The sequence below is a fragment of the Lethenteron reissneri genome, chromosome 9 (genome assembly GCF_015708825.2).
Source record: "Lethenteron reissneri isolate LAM-NWPU_2019-01 chromosome 9, ASM1570882v1, whole genome shotgun sequence".
Lineage (NCBI taxonomy): Eukaryota > Metazoa > Chordata > Hyperoartia > Petromyzontiformes > Petromyzontidae > Lethenteron > Lethenteron reissneri.
Window position 1 is genome coordinate 4,742,715 of NC_083787.1, and position 20,955 is coordinate 4,763,669.

General features: G+C 43.2%; 1 protein-coding gene across 3 annotated transcripts in view; it reads right to left on the bottom strand.

Moving 5' to 3' along the window:
- Positions 1-20,955, bottom strand: part of PHKB (phosphorylase kinase regulatory subunit beta) — a 197,446-nt gene that overhangs the window by 165,070 nt on the left and 11,421 nt on the right. For all 3 annotated transcript variants that reach the window (XM_061548725.1, XM_061548726.1, XM_061548727.1), the window contains one exon: positions 14,252-14,341. In XM_061548725.1, the coding sequence (XP_061404709.1) occupies positions 14,252-14,341 (90 nt within the window). The remainder of the gene's footprint in view (positions 1-14,251; positions 14,342-20,955) is intronic.

The window sequence follows — 20,955 nt, forward strand, 5'->3', positions numbered from 1 at the left end:
TATTATTAATATGGTAAGGTGAGGCTTAAGAGGGTGAGCCTTTGTTATGGAGAGGTACGGTTTGTGATTAAGCCTGGCCTACATAACAATAGTGTGAAAAGAGAAACACTATTGTTATGTAGGCCAGGCTTAGTCACAAACCGTACCTCTCCATAACAAAGGCTCACCCTCTTAAGCCTCACCTTACCATAGTGTGTCGTACTTGGCCCTTCCCCCCTCTCCAACCATTATATATACGGAGTGGTAGCTCTTGCAATCTCTCATTTACTTGATACAGCTGTCGTGGCTGTGACGGTTCCACCTGAAGACGGAAGCTTGTGTTGCCTCCGAAACGTCGTGATTTTTATTTCATTTTACTTTTATTAATTTTAATGTTTTACCTACGTGACTTTACCGAAAAAACCTAAGAATATGAATCCTTGCAGTCACGAAAGCTTCAAATCTAGAATTATTTTCACATTAACGTAAATACGTTTCAATAATCGTGAAAAGCAAGTGTGCTGAAGCAACGACGACAAATGAATTGTTAAACCAATTTAAACTTAAATATTTTTTTCTATTTTACCAGGTAAGGCCCACTGAGCTGTATATCTCTTTTTCAGAAGCGACCTGGTCACAACGAAGTGGCTGATCAGAGGAGAATTCATAGGAGCCAAATACTCTAAATGCATGTTTCTAAATGTGCAGGAAAAAACCGTAGGACCCAGAGAAAAAGGACACGCGATCATGGGGAGAACATGTAAACTCCAAATATACAGGTGTCAGGCTCGGGATCGAACCCATGCCCTCCTGCGTACCAGGCAAGGTAGTTAACATCTCACCACCGCAGCACCCCTAAAAGTTAACCACTGACGAGTTCCAATTTAAAATAACACGAATCACCGTGTGCGATTTTGATATCGTGCAAACATCAATCAAATCCCCGTTAGTGGTTCGTAAGTAATTGGTAAGATTTAAAATTTACAGCCTCGGCGTGAAATTGATTGGACGCGACAGTGTTTTAATGTGAAATGGCCATCGCTGCATGTTCCGACATTGAAGGATGTGAGCGAAACCTCGGATGATGTCATGTGACGCACAAGCAAGAGCCTGCAGCAGTCCGCTCATCACAATGGGTCGCGGTAATGCGAAAAGGCATTGCATCAAGAGGAAAACTGAGTGCAACGTTTTGGCAACACTTTGTGTTCCCGAGAAATCATTTAATTTGTTTGTAGAAATTTCTCTCCGGCTTTTGTTCGTGAGCCAAACAATTAAGGGAGTTTTTTTTTAATCCAGTATATTTGCAGCCCTTTTTTTTTTACATCGTATGATCCAAACAAAGCTCGCCAGAGTCTACTTTATTAGCATGGATTTGGGGTCTCGCTGCATTGGCGTTATTGACGAGTGCCCTCTATCCATTTAGAGTGTTGCAGCGCACGCTCGCATATCAACTGGGATTCTCGATCTGCCGACGGAATAAATGCCGTTCCCTATGCCAATGCTACCGACTTAAATTAAGCACGTTATAGACTGCACAATGAGAAAAAGTCCCCACACTTCCCCCCCCCCCTCCACCCCACCCCACTTTTAACCTTATTGACTGTTAGTGAGAAAGTGTTGTTAGTGAGCATCTATTTAGGACCGCAATTCATTCCGCAGGAATGCGCTCTGTAAGCACCGCTCCCAGACGGCTCTACCTCTCCCCTCCCCCCCATTTGCCGAGGTTCACGCAATCGTACCGAGAAAATATTTCAGGTCAAGTCAACCTAGGAGAAGTCCAGGCCACGATTAAATATCGATTTCTCGTGAGATTCAAGGCATAATACCAAATTCAGGTCAACAGAATCCCAACGCAGTGGAACAAGCTACAATAACAATGACCCCCCCACCCCCACCTTGTAGCCTTAACAGACTTCTGGAGCAAGTGCTGTTTGCGAGCACCAATGAATGCCAGCAAGGTACACGAGTGGATGGGATGGGTGGCCAGCACCACACAAGCGACTACACACACCCCATCACTCTCACATACAGCGTAACACATACACACGCGCTAACAGTCCACAGATAAAAAGAAGAGGTTCAAAAACACAGGATGCATGCTAAAACGTGTCATCTAATGTTGCCTTCATTATTTTGAAGCCAATTTTAATGAACACGTTTTCACATTACGCATTGAAAGATAAACAAAGTTGCAATGTTGACATTTGAACGAAACACGCAGGTTCTTGCAGTGCTAATATACAGCAGAACTTCAATAATCCACATTCCGATAATTCCCAGAATGCAGATAGCAAGTGGAGCTGCAGAGAGAAGCAGAACTACAGAGAGACAAACGGCTGCAAGGGGACAAACCGAGAGGTTCGTAGCCAAATGATTTGATTTTGAGTTCATCATGCAGACGAGCTATGCTGAAGTGAGCTGTCGGGTAGTAAAGGATGTTTGCATTTTTCAGACTTAAATAGCGATTTTAAAAAAGAAATCCTTTCAAATAGACCCAGGTGGTATATCGGCCCTATTTCCGTTTTAGAACATATTTTCTCTGATGATCAGTGGAATTTTCACGAATGGAGTCGCACTCCCGTGGAATCCACGACTTCAACACAGCTTAACGAAGTCGCACGGCTCTTTCCTCCTAAAATTTGCGAAGTATCGCCGGCGCAAAATTTCAAGGATTACATGATTAACTCCCACGGTGCACCATGGATTATAGGTCCCTATTTTAAAATATATATACTTATTTATCCAGGAAAGCTACATGGAGAGCGAAGAACCCTTTTTCGCAAAGGTGCCTACATTATTTTAGTTTTAAGATGCTTTCATCCAATATATGAGTATTTAAACATATACTCACATTGGCATGGATAAAAAAAAATCGGAAATTACTATAATCTGACACAATTTATTAATCTCCTGTGAAGAGAATGACACAAAATCATTGCGGATTACAGAAGTCCGTTTTTACGAGCCGTACACACAAAAAAAGTTTTATTTAGTGATTTCTTAAATGTCACCGTGCTCCGCCAAACGGTAAAGAACACAATGTAAAAGTTCAAGAGGGGATCTCGAAATATATCGTCGTCCAATCAGGCAACGATGATTAGATTAACCTCATCCCATTGTGAACGTTGCAGTTAACATCCTTCCTAATTCAGATCAAGGATTCACCGGGCACGGTCGGAAACGTAATTAGCACAACGCACTTTTTTGAATTCATACTGGTAGGAACCTCCTGGTTACACCAGCCCACAGGGGATCATTGTGTCCGTCGTGCAGGGAGGGGCTGGGTGCGGAGGGAGGGGCTGGGTGGGGAGGGGCTGGGTGGGGAGGGTGGGGCTGGGTGGGGAGGGTAGGGAGGGTGGGAAGGGGCTGGATGGAGAGGGTGGGGAGGGGCTGGGTGGGGAGGAGCTGGGTGGGGAGGGTGGGGCTGGGTGGAGGGTGGGAGGGGTGGGGCTGGGTGGGGAGGGGCTGGTCACCTCGTGCTGCCCTTATAAAACTCAACGTTTAACCTACTCACGCCGGCTTGTGCCCGTCCTCACAGTCGGGCAAATTTGCGGAATACACCACGCCGCCGTTGACCCTGGCCACTGACCGAGCAACCCAACGATCCTACCAGCTCCCTCCGCAGGAATGCGTTTTAATTTTACATATAATCTCGTCGACAAATCCGCGTGTAACGTTTTGACGTGCTCACCTACAAGCGACTTTTTACACATCTCAGTTTTGTTCCACCTTCTTCGTTAATGCCCCGTGTGTCTGATACACGTCGGGAGCGGGCGGTAATGCACCTTGGAAAGCGTTACAGAACCCATGCAGTATGCAGTAAGCACACGCTGCTCCACCGTAATGTTTGATCACAGAGAGTTGCGAACTTACACACGCTGTGCTGCAATAGAAAATGTGTGGTTTGTGTGCAAAATATGTATTAAATGTATTCCTTTGAAATATACTTCCACATACAACTAAGTTCCTTTAACTAATGGAGCCTTTGTACAGTTGCCTGTGCAAGTTCGTCATTATGCTATCCTCTGCATATGATCTCTTGCCTTCTGTACATCTGTTATGTAATTTAATGGCAAGTCGTGTGGACGCCTACAGCAAGCCCACCAAAGCATGTTCACTGTTGATGTCATACTACGTCACACAATATCACTGTTGAGCATTTATAGCACAACATATAAAAGCACTATACCGCGTACATTGTAAAACTATTTGTAATTTAAAAAATCTTCCTGCTTAATAAAAAAAAATAGATTTTGGTACTCGTTTGGTAATTGCTTTTTCTTTGCATTTTAAACCACAATCCTTCAATCTTGATTTTAAGCTTTCGTGACTGCAGGAATCCATACTTTGGTAAAATTACGTAGATACATTTTTTAAAATTATTTTTTCGATCTACGTGACTTCACCGTAAGAACCAGAGAGTACACAATCCTTTAATTTTGCGTCCAAATATGCATATAGAAGATATTTTATTGTTGATTGACTAAAGAAATTATCGACAGTAAATGTTTCAAATGAACATTATGTTAATTCATTAAACGTGTGGGTATTTAAGTGCATCTTGCCGACTCGTCTCGACTGGACATCTTTGAAAAACATCTTCGTAGCTCATCGGATTCCTCCAGGATAAAAAAAAATCGGTCTGATGATACCAACCCAATACAGGGAGGGCGCACGTAAAAAGAATACTGTAACAAAAAAAAGCCAAGCCTTTCCTGACCCACTCTGAAGAGAGTACACGTTAAAATAACTTCAAATAACTATTCAAATCAGGGAATAAACTATTCAACACCTCATCAATTTGCCTTTGTCAAATATTCCCGGTGTCCTCTCTCAAGTGAAATAAAACATCGCACAAGGTGTTAGCCATTGCCACTGTTGAGCGAAGATGAGACAGGAGACAGATCAATGTTGAAATGTGTTCTTCACATCAACTCTGACAGGACTGGGCCCCTGATTTCTGTAAGAAGAAAGAAAAAAAGCTCCTCATGAAAAATAAATCTTGCGTTAGAAGGCGATGCGTGTTTGTAAGTGAAATGATTGTCATATTTGTGGATTTCTTCAAAAAGTTACGAAATATATTTTCAGTCTTAAAATGTTCCAATTAATTGAGTTTATAATGATGCGACAGGCCCTCTTTCGCTCTGTCTTTTTAATTCACTCGAGACACAAACAGCAATGTCCTATTAAAAGGTAGCGCAACTCAAAAAGTAAGATTGCTTTCATCTTTAAAAACGCATCTCGGCTGAGTGCCAGGTTGTCCCACACGTTTCCAGATGTATTATACAAGAAAAACAAACCCGTGTTATGAGAGCCTTCTAGTGATATCTCTGCACTGACATTGCAATCAAACGCAGTGGCACCGCGATAAACTATCATGATGCTCCTCCTCAGCATCGCCAAAGTAAATTATTATTTTGACTTCTCATTAACAAGCTTCATACTCGTGTCGGACAGCCCAGTGCACACATGCAGCCTTGGTATTTATCTACGAGAGATCATTCTTATTTGGGTTCCATCCTTCCGACGATGACATCACCGCAGCACCTCCTGCCAGAACCTACAATTTGGCAAGGTTGGCTACGTGCGGTGCGAAAGAAGTTCAAAGTCCACGCATGCAGAATCCAGGTGCTTATGCGTGCACATCTCTCTTGGTGGGTCAACTCTTCCTCACCTGCTGATGCTGCCCCCAGTTTCTTGAACTCCCTCCCTCTGGCCACATGCACTGCCAAATTACCTCCTCCTGTTCAAGTCCGCACTCAAAGATGTCCCGATTTTCCATCTGGCTATTGCTGACTGTCTGTCTCTCTGTCCTCTTACACTCACACACACTTTACCCCATCGCTTTGGCCCTAAAAAATTGAAAACTCAATTCTTTAGGAAGTCCCTGTTGTGTTCATAGTTTGTTGTCTTTCCCCGGCACCTCATATTATCGCAGTTGGCAACATACAGTGCAAAAGAAGTTCAACATAGATTCATATAAAAAATATGGAATAAAATCTTCAATAAAATCTCTTCTTCAAAGTACCTTATTTTGCCTGTACTTTGAATCGAGTCTTGAAATGTGGTCACAACCAAACGTGTTTTAAATCCAAAAATGTGACATATTGTGTCGTTTAGACACTGGGACCCTCCAGGGAAGGAGCCCATGGGATCGATGAACACAGACACATCGCTCCCTGACGGCAGGTGCAGAGACATTGTTTGTAAACAAGTCGTCACATGACGACTCACGTGACCAGCAAGTTGGTGAAATGTAACAATTTGAGATCACGATTCGATTCAACAATCCGTTCTCGTTAAAATGCGCTACTCCTGGTGGTATCGATTCTCATTTATTTTGCCTCGTATGGACACCTTTGTAAGCTCCCCTAGCTTATAATCGGAACATTTGCAAATGTGTTTAAATCGCAAATAATAAGCATCTCAAACGCGCGATTGGACGCACGCTTTGCGAGCGTAAGAATACACTGCAAGCGTCTATTCGATGCACCGTCCATCACGTGTCTATCTATAAAGACTAGGATGGGAAGCAGCTAGATCGAGCAAAAGGGAGATGTATCGTCACTCCAAACACACAAACTCACGTGGTGTTTCATCACGCTTGGGTTAAATCAACCTTTGTAATCGTGGGATATTGCATATAGTGCTTACACACCTCCCTAACTCAATGCACGGTGGCAAGTGTTTTTTTCTTCATACAAACGCTGTTAAAATTTGACACACATTGCAAAAATGCTGTTACTGTCATTCTTATGCGTGTCGGGCATTTCACAAAAACACCACACTTTGCTCTGGTTTTTTTTTCCTCTCTTGCCAATTTGCATTTATTCATTAGCCTACTTAACCACTCATTCATTCGCATTTCATTTATTTAGTTACGCACAGGTGTAGAATGTTTAATCAGCCATGCAGTAAATACTAATTCGATGATCGCGCTACGAAGTAATGAGAACTGATGACTTTGCTGTTGGCTGATGCTGCACGGCGCATCATGTGAAATGGCCTTGTCGCATGTACGTGTGAACTTCTTTCGCGCCGTACATAGGCCAACAGTGTTAATTGCAGGTGCGATCCCACAAAGAGTTGAAGGATTCGTAACGTACACATCGCGCAGAACATCATCTGACCCCATCTCCCATAAACGGATATTTCTCAAAGGCACTGCACATTGAGAATGGGTTCTAAAAGCCTCAAATTAGTTTTTTCACATAACCCCTTAATTGGAATCAAGCCTGGGTGATTTTGTGATTGGGTAAGTCGGAGGTTCCAAATGAGTCCATGAAAACGTTCATGAATGCAAAACTGCTCATTGTCGATAATTATAGATAAGATCTCTTAACCTCGGCTTGAAATATATTCCATGAAGTAATGTGCAAACCTCAGCAGTCAGCCTTGGGGAAAGACCCATTGCCCTCAGGAGTTAAAGTACAGGATGAAGAATAAATGTAATCAAAGTGATTGAGCAGCTCATCTACAACAGAAAAAAACGACACAGTACTTTGCATGAGTTATGAAAACGAATGGGTGGCTGCTGTCAAAATGAACACAATCATAACCTCGTGTGCTTGGCTAATACCAAACTAGCTTGACTACCCGGCTTCACCCGGGGCTTGGATTCATCACGCCCGGCCGCATTTGTCCCCCCCAGTGGCGATGTTCACACACCACACCAGTTACTCGTTTGAGGCTGAGTCGACCTAGGGGAGGCCCAGGACCGGTTGAAATAATCGTCATTGGTGTTGGCCGTGAGCGGGAATCGAACTCGGGTCGCCGAGTTCGTAGCGCAGCGCGATAACCACTACACGGCACTGCGTTACGCTTCCACATGCGCGGGTCACATGACAGATGTGATGTCACAGGTCACTTGCCATGCAAAAAATATGCATCACTGCCCCCCCCCCCGCCCCAAAAAAAAAATACCAAAGTCTATTTTTATAATTTTTGCATGGTGTACAGTCTGGAAAGTACCCACATGGCAAATTTCAAGTTTGTTCCATGTCGGGATATACGCTAAACATTTTGAACAGACACACATACTCACACATTTCCCTTTTATATATATAGCTAAATTCTAATACATCTGAAAAGACTTAATTAAAATAATCAGCTTCATTAAACTTTTCAGAAGTTATTTAGGATCTAACAAGTTAGCCGCATAGTCCGGCTCTCATTGCCATTAGAGCTCTAAGAGTTGTGTCTGTTACCCTGACATAATTGTGTTTCACGGATCCACGCACTACTTGCTTAACATGATAATGCAACAGTCGTAACGGTACCGTACAACTTTTTTTGTCAGTTGCCTTTTAAAATGCAGAACAAAAATAAGGCTGCAACGATACGTCAAGCGTTTGAGCACGAGCCGATTTAAACGCTCCATCTCTCGTGAAGGGCTTTCTCTCGGTTGCGTTCTTTCCCTTGGCCGCCACTACTCCCATCATTATTCCCGACCATCGGGCATCCCCCCGTCTTATAACGCGTCCTCTTAACTCCCGTATCTTCTCTAATCCATGTGTTGTTGTTCTTCTTCCTCCGTCTCTCGGTCTAATCAAAAGCATACACCACCACCGCCAACCCCCTACCACCCCCCCTCCATGCTTCTCTGCAAACGTTTGAACATTCGTGCCGTGTTCTATGTCGATGTCCTGGGTGTTTTTTATAGAGCAGGCGAAAAAAATAAAGAAGCCTTGTACAGGGTGCTTCAAAACAATGTTAACACTTCTGAGAATTTTCAACAACACCACAAGAAATGTGCCTTCGGAATAGGGAGACCACCTGAAGAAGATTCCAGGCTACGCATTGACAATGATGGCGAACAAGTGTAGACTCTGACTATTTGAAGCTATTAACATACATTTGTTATCATATTATTGGTTATTTCGGTAAAGTCACGTAGAAGGTAAATGATAAAATAATAAAAATACATGAGAAATCCACAGCAAGAAAATGTTCTTGCTGTGGATTTCACACCTGATGATGATTGCTTGTGTTGTAGTCGAAACGTCGTGAGAATTTTGTTTAATATTTTTATTATTTTATTATTTCCCTTCTACGTGACTTTACCAAAAGAACCAAGAATATGAATCCCTGCAGTCACGAAAGCTTTAAATCAAAATTTGTCATCATGTTACAGTGTAATTAATCGTTATTTTCCATTATAAACGATAGTCCCATATAAGTGTGAACATTTTTTTGAAGCACCCGGTATTGTGAAGGTTAAGGGCTCCAACGGGGAGTAGAGTATTTTGATGCACTGTTCAATATATCTCTGTGCGTGCTTTCAAAACGATTACACTCCAGTCAAAATCGGTCTTCTATGCTCAGGGGGCTGGGGGCGGGAAGTGATTTCATTTAGTTGCTAAGCACCGACTCAATGGATTAAACAGCTCTTCAAAGTATCAATTAAAATTTGCATATCCAACAAAAAGTCAATCATTAACAGCAACTAGTAAGAGTCCTCACTTAACTGGATTTGCATTTAAGGGCAGCCTATTGAGAAAAGACACATTTGAACTGGTCTCACGGTCCATGAACCTGTAAATACCCTAAGCTTTCAGTTTGATGCATTGCACGTTCTGACGTGCGGGGTTGCTTCAACGTTACAGCAGGCTGGGGGTTATTCCCCACGTGACTAGCCCGGCCCAGCGGGGGTGTCAACGTCTCGTGGAGGTCAACGCCGTTTATTAACTCCGTTCACCTCCGCACGTGAACACAGCGGCAGGCTGCAAGCGTGGAAAGTGAGAGCCGTCTGGTTTTTCGCGAGGGTTGCTCTGCTCATTTTTTCTGTTGCGAATAAACAGCGCCACGGTGGCGAGATGTTGACAACCTCGCCTTGTATACAGGAGGTCACGCGTTTAGCGAGCATTTGGCTGCTATAAATTTCCACGTGACGAGCCACTTCATTGAGCTATCGTTTGTGGCCAGGTCGCTTCTGAAAAAGAGCTATACAGCTTTGGGGCCTTACCTGGCAAACTCAGATTGTGGTTAGTTTAGTTATCGTTAATATCATAAATCATTAGCCATTCGTTGTTGAAAGCCTCATCTGGTCATCGCGGTTTCGTGATGTAACAATCCCGCCGAGCACCTGCACGCGAGCGGATTTCATCGCTCCATCTCTTCAAGAGGACGTCCTCTCGGACGCATCCCAATAGTTCCCTATGTTCAGTGTGAAATACGTGCTCTGCATAGAAATCCAAAAGCGTAGACGTGGGGAGCACAGAAGTGCAGCATGCATCGAATGGCATGCAGCTCCTCGTGCTAGACGACACACAGAACGTTGAAGATCACCGGATTCACAAAACTCTCACCCGGCACCCGCAGCCTGACCGGATCAATGAGTTCAGATTAATTGCTGTAGATAAGAAATGGAGCAAATGAATGATTTCAAGTCTCTCATCAGGCAGGGCCATGACCTGCTCAAGGATAAACAGGGCGAGACAATTTTGTCAAGCGCCAGGGTAGCGTGACGCCAACACAAATGTTTTGTTCCCGGCACCTATTTCAGTTGGCTTACGCGTTTCAGTAACGCGTGATGTGGCACGGGACTGGCCACGTGCAAATGAACAAAAACGGTTTCGGTTTCACGTTTTTTAAAGTAAAACAATAATCGCTTACAGCTCTCAAATCAATCCACTGCTGGATGAAGGCCTGATCACACAGGTCCGTGTGTGGGGGGGGGGGGGGTGTTGTTTGATCTCCGGCAGGCAAGGCTGCGTTGGCTGGGTCATGGAGCCCGCATGCCCAGCCACCCCATGCCTAAACAGCTTTGTTCGGCCGGATCGAGGGGGCTAAACGGGCGCGGCACGGGCTAGAGAAGAGATGGAGTGATGTGGTACAGGAGGACGTGGAGCTGAGTGGACTTGCCAAAGACTGGTACCAGCGGTGTCAAGATCAGCCTCTGTGGAGGAGGCTCGTGAAGGACGATACTGGACAGTTAGAGGCAGTTGCCCTCCAGCAACAACGGAGGGTGGAGGAGCGACGCTCACAACAATGAGCGGAGCGCCGGGTGGCTAAAGCACAGCAAGTTGGCACAGTAGAGGGTACAGGTGGTGCATCAGCCAGTCATCTCGGTCATCTCAGTCAGTCGACCCGTGGCACCTGGGTCTGCCCCGTGACCTCCTGCCAGCGGGCGTTCAACACTTCACGTGGCCTACAAGGTGCACATGGCCTGGTACAAGCGTCGTGGTGACGTCAAATGGCGGTTGTTGTTGTTTGATCATACTTCACCGCACTTGACACTGAGGCTTAGTGAAAGTGTGTGGCCATGAAGGCGAGATGTCAACCGTCGTGCGTTCAATCCCGACCCTGACGACTGCCACGCCGGGAGAACGATTCAAACCGACGAACTCTGCCATCAAAGGTTCAGCGTGCTGACCATTGCATCACAGCAGCAAACCACTTACGCGCTACATGAATCTAAATTGTATTGTATTACCGATTGCATCATGCTGTGGGGGGGAGCTGGGAGGAGAGGGGGGGGGGTCGTCCTGATCACTGCAATGACTTATTGGGGGGGAATAGGATTCCGGCTCACTCAAAGTTTTCGTGGTGTGCGCGCTGCAAACCTGATCCACCCTGTGTATATTTGTTCTGGGGCACTCACGTCAGGCGTGAGAGAGACAGTTAATTGAATGATTTATCGTCTTCCACTGCCAAGCACACGGAATTCGTTTGCCACACCCGACCCAATGTCACCACACACTCTGCAAACGCCACAACAAGTCTCATTTAGCTTCACACGGAGGACCAATTTCTACTTTTTGATCAAAGTTCTGATAATTTCAAAGCCTAAGCCGTCAACTGTTTTTAATTAATAAAAATGAGTCAATGTGGTCCTTCCGCAATTATCTTTGTGAGGATAAACATGCCTTTTAATCACGTGCAATGAACAATCGGAGAAGTTCAAGTCATTTGAACAATGGGCATTGTGCTTTTCACATGACAGTTGGGTCACAAGCGTCCAATTCAATCGGATGTGCTCCATGTAACCCCGTTTTTACGATGATAAAACGAAGCTAATGTTCGTGAAATATTACCAGCAGAACAATCGCAAAATGTATTGTTGTCACTAAATAAATAGGTTTTATGCATCTGGAATATATTTAGAATTGTAATGAAGAGACTTTGTGCGAGCATGAGCAACACTGTTTACCCATGAAAATATCATTCACATTTATGAGTATCAGTCTATGAGTACTACTGGCCTTTTTAGATGCTTGCTAACAGCACTTTGAAGATTGCGTAAGACTGTGTTAACAAGCAAGTGCGTGTGTGACAATGGGGAGTGGTAGTGTAGAGGTTAGCGTGCCGTGCTACGAACCTGGTGACCCAAGTTCGATTCCCGCTCACTGTCAACACTCGTGACAAATTACATGGGGAGACAAAAGCGGTCGGGCGTGGTGCTGGCCACCCACCCCCTCGTGAGCCGTGCCGGTCTTCATAGTGCGAACAGCACTTGCCTCCAAAGTCTGATACGGCTATAAGGCACATCGTTGTCTTTGTGGTGCAGTGGATAGAGCGCTACGATACCAATCAAGTAATCCGAGTTCAACTCCCCTCGACGGCTAACATCAGTGGCAAGAGGTGTATGCACCTGTCCTAGACTTCTTGGAGGTTGGCTAACTCTCGAATTGGTGACACAGTGCGTAACACTCAGCAGGAGCTTGTTACATGGCCCCCCCTCGTGCATTGCACCAGTGTTCATTGGTGCTCCTAAAGGAACGTGTAGAGCTAGGATGAAGGATGGTTTTATTTTGCTCGCTGAAATGCGCGATATAATTCTTATGCAATTAACTAAGGATTCGTAAATCGGAAGAGCTAAAAGATTAAACGCATCCAATAAAACGTGCAGGTTTACGAGCCACTGATGCAGAATGCCTCCATTTAATTTCATAGAATGTTAGTTGCTTTTTTTTTAACTCAAGTTGTAATTGTTTGCGGTCCTGCATGACTTTATTAAATCGGCAGTAGGCGGGTTGTAGGTATTTTTGGTGAAAACAGAACATCACGTTCAACTCCTAGTGCCTCACTCGCTATGCAATGATCTCGTTCAATTATCAGTGCCAAATACAACTCGAGGTTGCAACACGGATCCAGATGACTTCATTTTAAAGCTCATTTATGAAGTCAGAATATTCTCACTCATGGCTCTGCATGACTTGATTCATTATTCTCTGAACAAGGCGGAGGCGTAGGGGCTGAAAAAAAGATCCCTCTATTTGCAATATGATGACGATCATAAATAATCCCTTGCTCAGTTAGATTTTAATATTAAATCTGGAAATGAAACCATGCAAAATTAGCAATGTTGCAATTATAATCATGTTACACTGTCTTATTATGATTCATAATATAAAAACCAAGTTTTTTCAGCGACATGAAATTCAGTTGGGTAAGCATCTGCAGAAATGCGGTTTAAATTAGCTTTCACATTCTTGGCTCCGCATAATTTTTCCTGCATATCACTAAAACTCTGGCAATTGAATGACCATCAATTATCTTAGTAGCTGAATGTTGCTAAATGATGGAAAACTTCTGAACTGCTAAATAAACTCGCATTGGAAACTAACAGCATAAAACATGTGGTGTTTATGAGTTTTGTGTGTATTTTTGTAACCACTAAAGAGCAGACTTATTTTAATATTTCTCAACATTTATCACATTAACCTTTTAGACACGGGTCATCTACCAACGCCAATTCACCCTTTGACTGTAATACAATCCATCGTGCGGTGCAGTTCAGCAGTCGCGGTACGTTTAACTTACCGGAGACAAGTCATGGAACATCTGGACATTGTTATGTGCTGTAGATAAAAATTATAGACTATACTATTTAATAATTGTTTTAAGTGCTATTTATAGCACATTTACGCATGATTATTTAACTTTTCATTTAAGTTTAGCAAATTCAAGTTTTCACATTATAACCATTTCAAAGGATTTAAAGGGCTTGGCCTAGTTTGAATGTGCATTAGACAGCCGTGTTTAACTGGTTGCACACAATTCATTATTTAACGTCTAAAAATTTGACTTTACAGTTCAATTTTATCAAGTCGAGATTGTTTTCCACGTTTTTAACATTTTAAAGGCATCATTCACTGCACCGTCCAACAAGGCTGATGCGACTTTATCAACGTGTCCATCCAACGGACCACACCAAGGTGCTACGTATGATACGTCGTCTTCTCAGCCAAGTGTGACTGGGCGCCCATGCCGTTACACTGCGCCGCATCTTGCCAATGGAGAATCTTGGACCGTCCGTCTTTGCATTTACCTGCCCTGTAGTGTCGGTCCAGCTTGTCCCAGTGTGCCTCGGTGTCCGCACGAGGCAGGTCCGCAGACTTAATGGGCTCATAAACGGACACTGCGCACGCACGCACACACAGGCACGCTTACAGTGAGACCTTCCCCTGATTTACGGTGCCGTCATGGGCTGGCATGACCGTGCATCTCAATGTGCGGCACTTTGTTTAACCGTTACGTATACGCGCAAGCACATTTCTTGACAGATTAAGAGTATATGTACGCATTGAGAGATTGATACAAAGAAAACAAATCACTGGTTTTCACGTTCAAGATAAATGTCATTAAAATTCAAGACTCGTAGGCCAAAACGTATCATTCATTCGAAAACACACACACATATGTTCCTAAAGCATGTTTAGCATCTTTGATATGATAAAATATGCGCACCATAATGAATTAACATGATTGCAACACATTTCGTTTAATCGAACCATTTTTCAGCTTTATATGTAGACACTGCTTAAGTCGGCATTAATACTTCAGCCACTTATTTTTCTTTCACTTCGTCCCCGCGGAACTCTTACAATATCTTGCTGACAAGTTATTTACAAACGGCCGGAGCTGGTGTCCAAGCAGTGAGCGCGTGTGCGTCCCAGCGAAACGTTTCGGAGCGGCGCGGGTAATGAGACACGATACATCAGTAGTGGCGGACGGAATAATAGCTGGCGAGGTATCGCCAAGCTAACCGTCACCCTAGGACCCTTTCTCTTCCAGGCACCTTACCCAGCCCTCTCAATTCCACTCTTAACACGGCACGCCGCTACAAAACCTGTTTTCTTCTTCACATCACCACCTTCGGAGGTTAAATGAAAAAAACTGGGCACTGTGTTTTCATACTTTTTTTTTATAAATGAAACATCACTGCTCAATTTTTCCAGGGTTATGAATTTGTTTCTGGTTCACGAGGTGTATTTTTTTGGAGAGTATTTTTTTCCGATCCAGCATTTTTTTGGAAAAAAATATAAACAGGTAAAGAGGTTTTTTTACTCTTAGGTTTTTGTCGGAGCTGTTAAATGTGTGTTTGTATAAGCGTGTGTGTAAAGAAATTTGACAATTTGGCCAATGGGCCTTCATGAAGGTTAATCCACTTCTTAAAGTATCTCTAGCCTGAATACATCTTAATATTTTATTTTAATTTAATCTGTCAAAAGGAACATTTACTTTCTTAATACGTGTGTTAAATAGCATGGCGACAATCCTATTCCTATTTCAGATGACTAATTACGAGGAGAAAAAAACATCTGCAATGTGAGGTAGACCTTGCAGTGTAATACAAACGGACTGAAAAAACACCACTTAAATGTACACAGCATGTAAAAGCAGGAAGATATCAATACTATAGGTGGGCTATCTGATTAAGAAATCCATTACTTTAGTGAGCAACATTTAAATTACTTGACTAATTGCAACAAAGTACGTAAGTATCTAGGGGATGGGGGGGATATCCCTCGTCTCTGATAGAGGATTCCATGGACCTCATTGGTAAAATGTCCTGGTGAGCACGGAAGACAACCTTTGTAAAGTTTGAGATGGTGCCAGCGATATATTTTGTTGGACTGGTACAGGGATTTCGATTTAAAGCTTTCGTGACTGCAGGGATTCGTCTTCTTGGTTCTTTCGGTAAAGTCACGTAGAATGGAAATAATAAAATAATAAAATTAAAACATAATTCTCACGACGTTTCGGCCACAACGCAAGCAGCCGTCCTCAGGTGGAGAACAGGTCTGTCGAGAAGACAGAGTCTGAAACGTCGTGAGAATAATTTTATTATTTTATTATTTCCATTCTACGTGACTTTACTGAAAGAACCAAGAAGATGGTACAGGGATGTCGAGAAGAGGTGGTAGGATGGGACACGCAACAAAAGAAGCAGATCCAGAAGCCAAAATGGTATTCCTTATTATAATCTTCAACCTATAATAATAATAATAAGGTTTTTCCCCTTTTTTCTGGCAATAAAAACTGGAACTTTTTTTTTACAAGGATTCATGTCTGCATTAACCACAATACTTGCAGTCAAAATGCAAACAAAAAACATACTATGATAATATATGCATTGTCCTTGAAACTGATTGGTCCACACCAAGGGACGGCTTTCTTTTGAGCCTCAACCCAATTGGCACTCGACCTTTTCAGGAGTACTTCACACGTGACAGCTGACAGTTGTGGAATAAGCCAGGTTCTTGCGGATGCCAGTTGATCGTTACAACGCTGAACAATTTATGGAGTCCATAGCCAGGAGTTATCAGGGTAGAATAGTTGTCTGATTTGGTCTCTACCAAGGCTACCTGGTAAGAGTTTAGGTGTACCTTCCCAGGCTGGTGATTTAAATTATAAACGAGAGTTATTCCACATAGTTGCCAGCATGTGGCAGGCGATTTTTCTTGTTGTTGTTGCGAATTAACAGGGGGCTGGGGGCGAGCCCGTTGAGCCACAGAAATTGGATTAATAGATAGAATGAGAGCATATCATTAAAGAAGATAGACATGTGAGCGGAGCGCGAAGGGGAAATGGGACCGGAAAAGCGAGAGGTCCGTGAAAATAAAAGGAGAAATGTAAGAGGCGATGATCACTGAAGGTGTCGAGAGACTTGAAGATGAGTGTGATGGATTTAGTATTGGAGATGACAAGGTCGAGCGTATGGCCATGGGAAATGAGTGGGAGACGTAGCCAGTTGCGAGCGATCTATGGGTTCAAGGAATGACTGTAAAGTAGATGAGTGAGAGAATCTGACAAGTCATTGCATGAATGTATACGAGTTAAATCTCCAGCGATGATTAGAATGTGGATTTATATAGCATCTAAATGCAAATGCATCTCAAGATATTTACAGAAATAGTGGGTGTCATTTGTATAGAGAGACACAACGCAGTCATGGGCAGAAGGGGGGAAAGGAGGGTCTTGAGAGCCTGAACTTGAATAACGGAAGCCGGAGGCACGGGTGGCTGGGGTATGGCATTCCAGACTATGGGGGGGGGGGGGCAGTAGAAGGGAATAAGCGACCTCCCAGGTAAGGACAGGTCCAGAGTGGAAGCGAGGTGTGTAAAAAATGTACCCGTAAAAACTAAGTTTTTCACTATAAATCCTTTATATGCGTGGCGGCTAGAGTCCTCTCGTTCTCTGGCTTGAGATGGCTGCCACCTATGGGTCAGATGATTGCCTGCCGCCATTAAGCAATTGGTAATTAAATCAAAAAAAATTTTCCCTAAAAACGTGTAAAGTTATGGAAAAAAAATTTCACGAAAATAAATTGTCACGCACAACGAGTCTGTGTGCAAAATGTCAGCTCGATTGGATCACGGGAAATGGGTTAAAAAACGACCGCAAGCAAGCAAGCAAGTGAACTTAATATAAAGGATTTAAAAATCAGATGCCACCATTATCAAATATTTAAGCCTTCGATTTCATGTTTACCCGGTCCTTGAAATTGTGTATGCGGACATCACTGTGCAATCCATATTTTTAAGCAAAATTTCTAAACAGCATTACTAGTGCATGCGCACTTCAAGCCGTAAAATTGTATTACACTTGTTTTTAATAGGTCAGCAGGCAGTGGCAGGCCCCGTGAGTGTTCGTATATGTCTGCTGTACCATACATGCACAGTCCATTTGTCAATCCACTGCTGAATGAGGGCCTCCCCACTTCGTGCAGGTCATGCATGGCCTTTCTGTAGCTGTACTCGTCAGCACAAACTATCAAAAAGCAAAACTCAACATCAAGGCAAGAATCAATGTGATTACATAAGAGGGAAGGCACAAACCTGACAGTGTCGCGCTCACGCCACTACAGACAGCAGAGGCCTCCACTAGAGTTTTAGTGAGCCCAATAGGGTGTTTTTGCCTACTCTTCCACGCTGGTCAAGACATCTCGGAAAATGTGGGAGCACCCACACATTTGAAATACAAAACGCAACCCGTCGATCGACCAACTGCGGTGGACCCATTTTATACTGCCGGGTGGTGGTCTATGCGATCGCACACAGGGTGAAAAAAATTAACCCGTAAAAACAAAGTTTTCACTATAAATCCTTTATATGCGTGGCGGCTAGAGTCCTCTCGTCCTCTGGCTTGAGATGGCTGCCACCTATGGGTCAGATGATTGCCTGCCACCATTAAGCAATTGGTAATTAAATATAATTTATTTTTTCCTAAAAAGTGTAAAATTTTGGAAACAAATTTTCATGAAAATAAATTGTCACGCACAACGAGTCTGTGTGCAAAATGTCAGCTCGATTGGATCACGGGAAGTGGGTTAAAAAACGACCGAAAGATTTGCACGGTCGTAAGCGCGCAAGCAAGTGAACTTAATATAAAGGATTTAAAAAATTAACCCATAAAAACAAAGTTTTTCACTATAAATCCTTTATATGTGTGGCGGCTAGAGTCCTCTCGTCCTCTGGCTTGAGATGGCTGCCACCTATGAGTCAGATGATTGCTTGGCACCATTAAGCAATTGGTAATTACATATATTTTTTTGTTCCTAAAAAGTGTAAAATTTTGGGAAAAAAATTTCACGAACATTAATTGTCACGCACAACGAGTCTGTGTAGAAAATGTCAGCTCGATTGGATCACGGGAAGTGGGTTAACAAACGATCTAAAGATTTGCACGGTCGTAAGCGCGCAAGCAAGCAAGTGAACTTAATATAAAGGATTTAAAAATAGCAGCGCAAAGATTAACAATACAGAAGTTATTAAATTCGGGGTGGGGGGGGGGGGAGTCACTTTGGCGATAGCGTAAAGGTGCTTTGTAATCCGGCAAGCCCGGCGGACAAGAGCAGACGAGGGGGGAGCTTGCGCCGTGCGGAGCGGACTTTGCTCTCCCACCTGCCGCTTGGCATTCAGGTCGCGAAACTCGGGTTGAATGCCGCCAATGGGAGTAAGGAGGAGACCAACAAATGGGCCGTTAAAAATGTCACCGAAAGATGAACGGCGCAACAGACGCGAGGGAAAATATTATAAATCAAAGATAAAAGTCCAAGTCCTCCGACTCGTCGATTACACTCGCAGGAACTGTGGGGGCTCGCAACGAGCAGACGAGGCCGTTCCCCCCGCTCGTACGGGCGCTTAACCCATGCTCGTAACACGCTCGGGTTTTTTTAAACTGAATAAATCAGTGAATCCTAGATAACAGAGCCCTCACACCCAGTTTCTTCTCAAACCGCTTTGTAAAACTTGTGCAGAAACACAACTGACCTTGGGAGAAATGAGAATGTAATATATATAATTGTTTCTTTGGCAGTCGCGTCGTGATCTTACAACCAAAACCTTTAAATGAAATAGATTCTTATCCAGTCATGGAATGCAAGCCCTATATCTTAACATGGGATACAAGAATCGTTCATATGAAGCTACAATTAATAACGATGCGAACATACATATTAAAACCTTAATGATGAACACATTTAATACATTCTATGTTTTCCCAGGAAAGTATTACTTGTTGTCAAGCCTCATATCCAAAAGGGTTCTGTTTTGGCATCATTGATTATTTTGACATGTGGAATGAAAATAAGAAATTAAGTGCTTAGAGAACATTCCAAGTTATGTTGTTTAACCAGGTAAGAACTCCATAGGCGAGGATGAGTCATTTGCAAGTGACTTGATAAGCAAGGCACGAAAGCGGAAAACGTTCAAACTTATCACACGTTGGACAAAACCTACTTTGCATATAACAACTGCTATAGGCACTTCATCACCATATAAAGAGTGTCTCAGACATTATATCAATGCATGATCAACCAACCCCCACCGAAATAATCATTGCTTAAGATGTGTGAGCTGTTCTTTCCCTCCTGTAAATTACACTGTCCTGGTCTTTGGAGTTGTCAGCCGGTTAAACAGAATTAAACAACATGAACTTTATTTCCATAGAATGTATTTCAAAAGCAGTTCCGTGGCGTAAACGTTCAGAGCGGTGTACTGCTCGCTGTGAGCTCGAATAGCAATGTCTTCATTTCATAACAATGTGACAATGTTGCAATTTGAACATTTTTGGAAGACAAGCATAGAGCACATACATGGGCAATTTGCAAATGACATTAAGAGTACATTAACAGTATTAGAGTGAATATAAAATGTTTTGCAGAAAAAACGGGAGAGATTATCACACAATGACCTTTGGTAAATTAAGAAGGATGACAAAGTCAGACGAGAAAGGGTTTGGTTGTGAAGACCTCTATGATGGAATGCCCTTTATTTAGACAAAGGGATGAGAGAGAGGGATATGTTCCTGCCAGGGCACTTACTGGCCACAGGCAAGCTGTGCATGTCAAACAAGCCTTGCTCCAGCACTAACAAATGCCAACAGGGTGATATAGATTTATTCCTGGCCGAAGCCACTGTCAAATGTGGGAATTACCGGTGCTAGTTCGACCTTTAAGCCGTAACAGTATCATTATTTTAATGAAAGTGTATTAAAAAAATCTCTCTGATGTCACAGGCAAGTGCATGACGCAAGCTCTTATCAATGTTTAAGGTAAAAGTTTGCTGTGATCTCTACAAAAGTAAAATAGTTGTGTTTGTGGTACACATTCGTGCATGCTGCCATGGTATAATGGACCAGCACACTGAACGTGCAATCCTAAAAACTACAGTTCCATTCCATCTCTCGGGCACGACAGTTGACAAGACTGTGCGAGGTTCCTAAATCCCCCTGCCGCCACCTAACAGT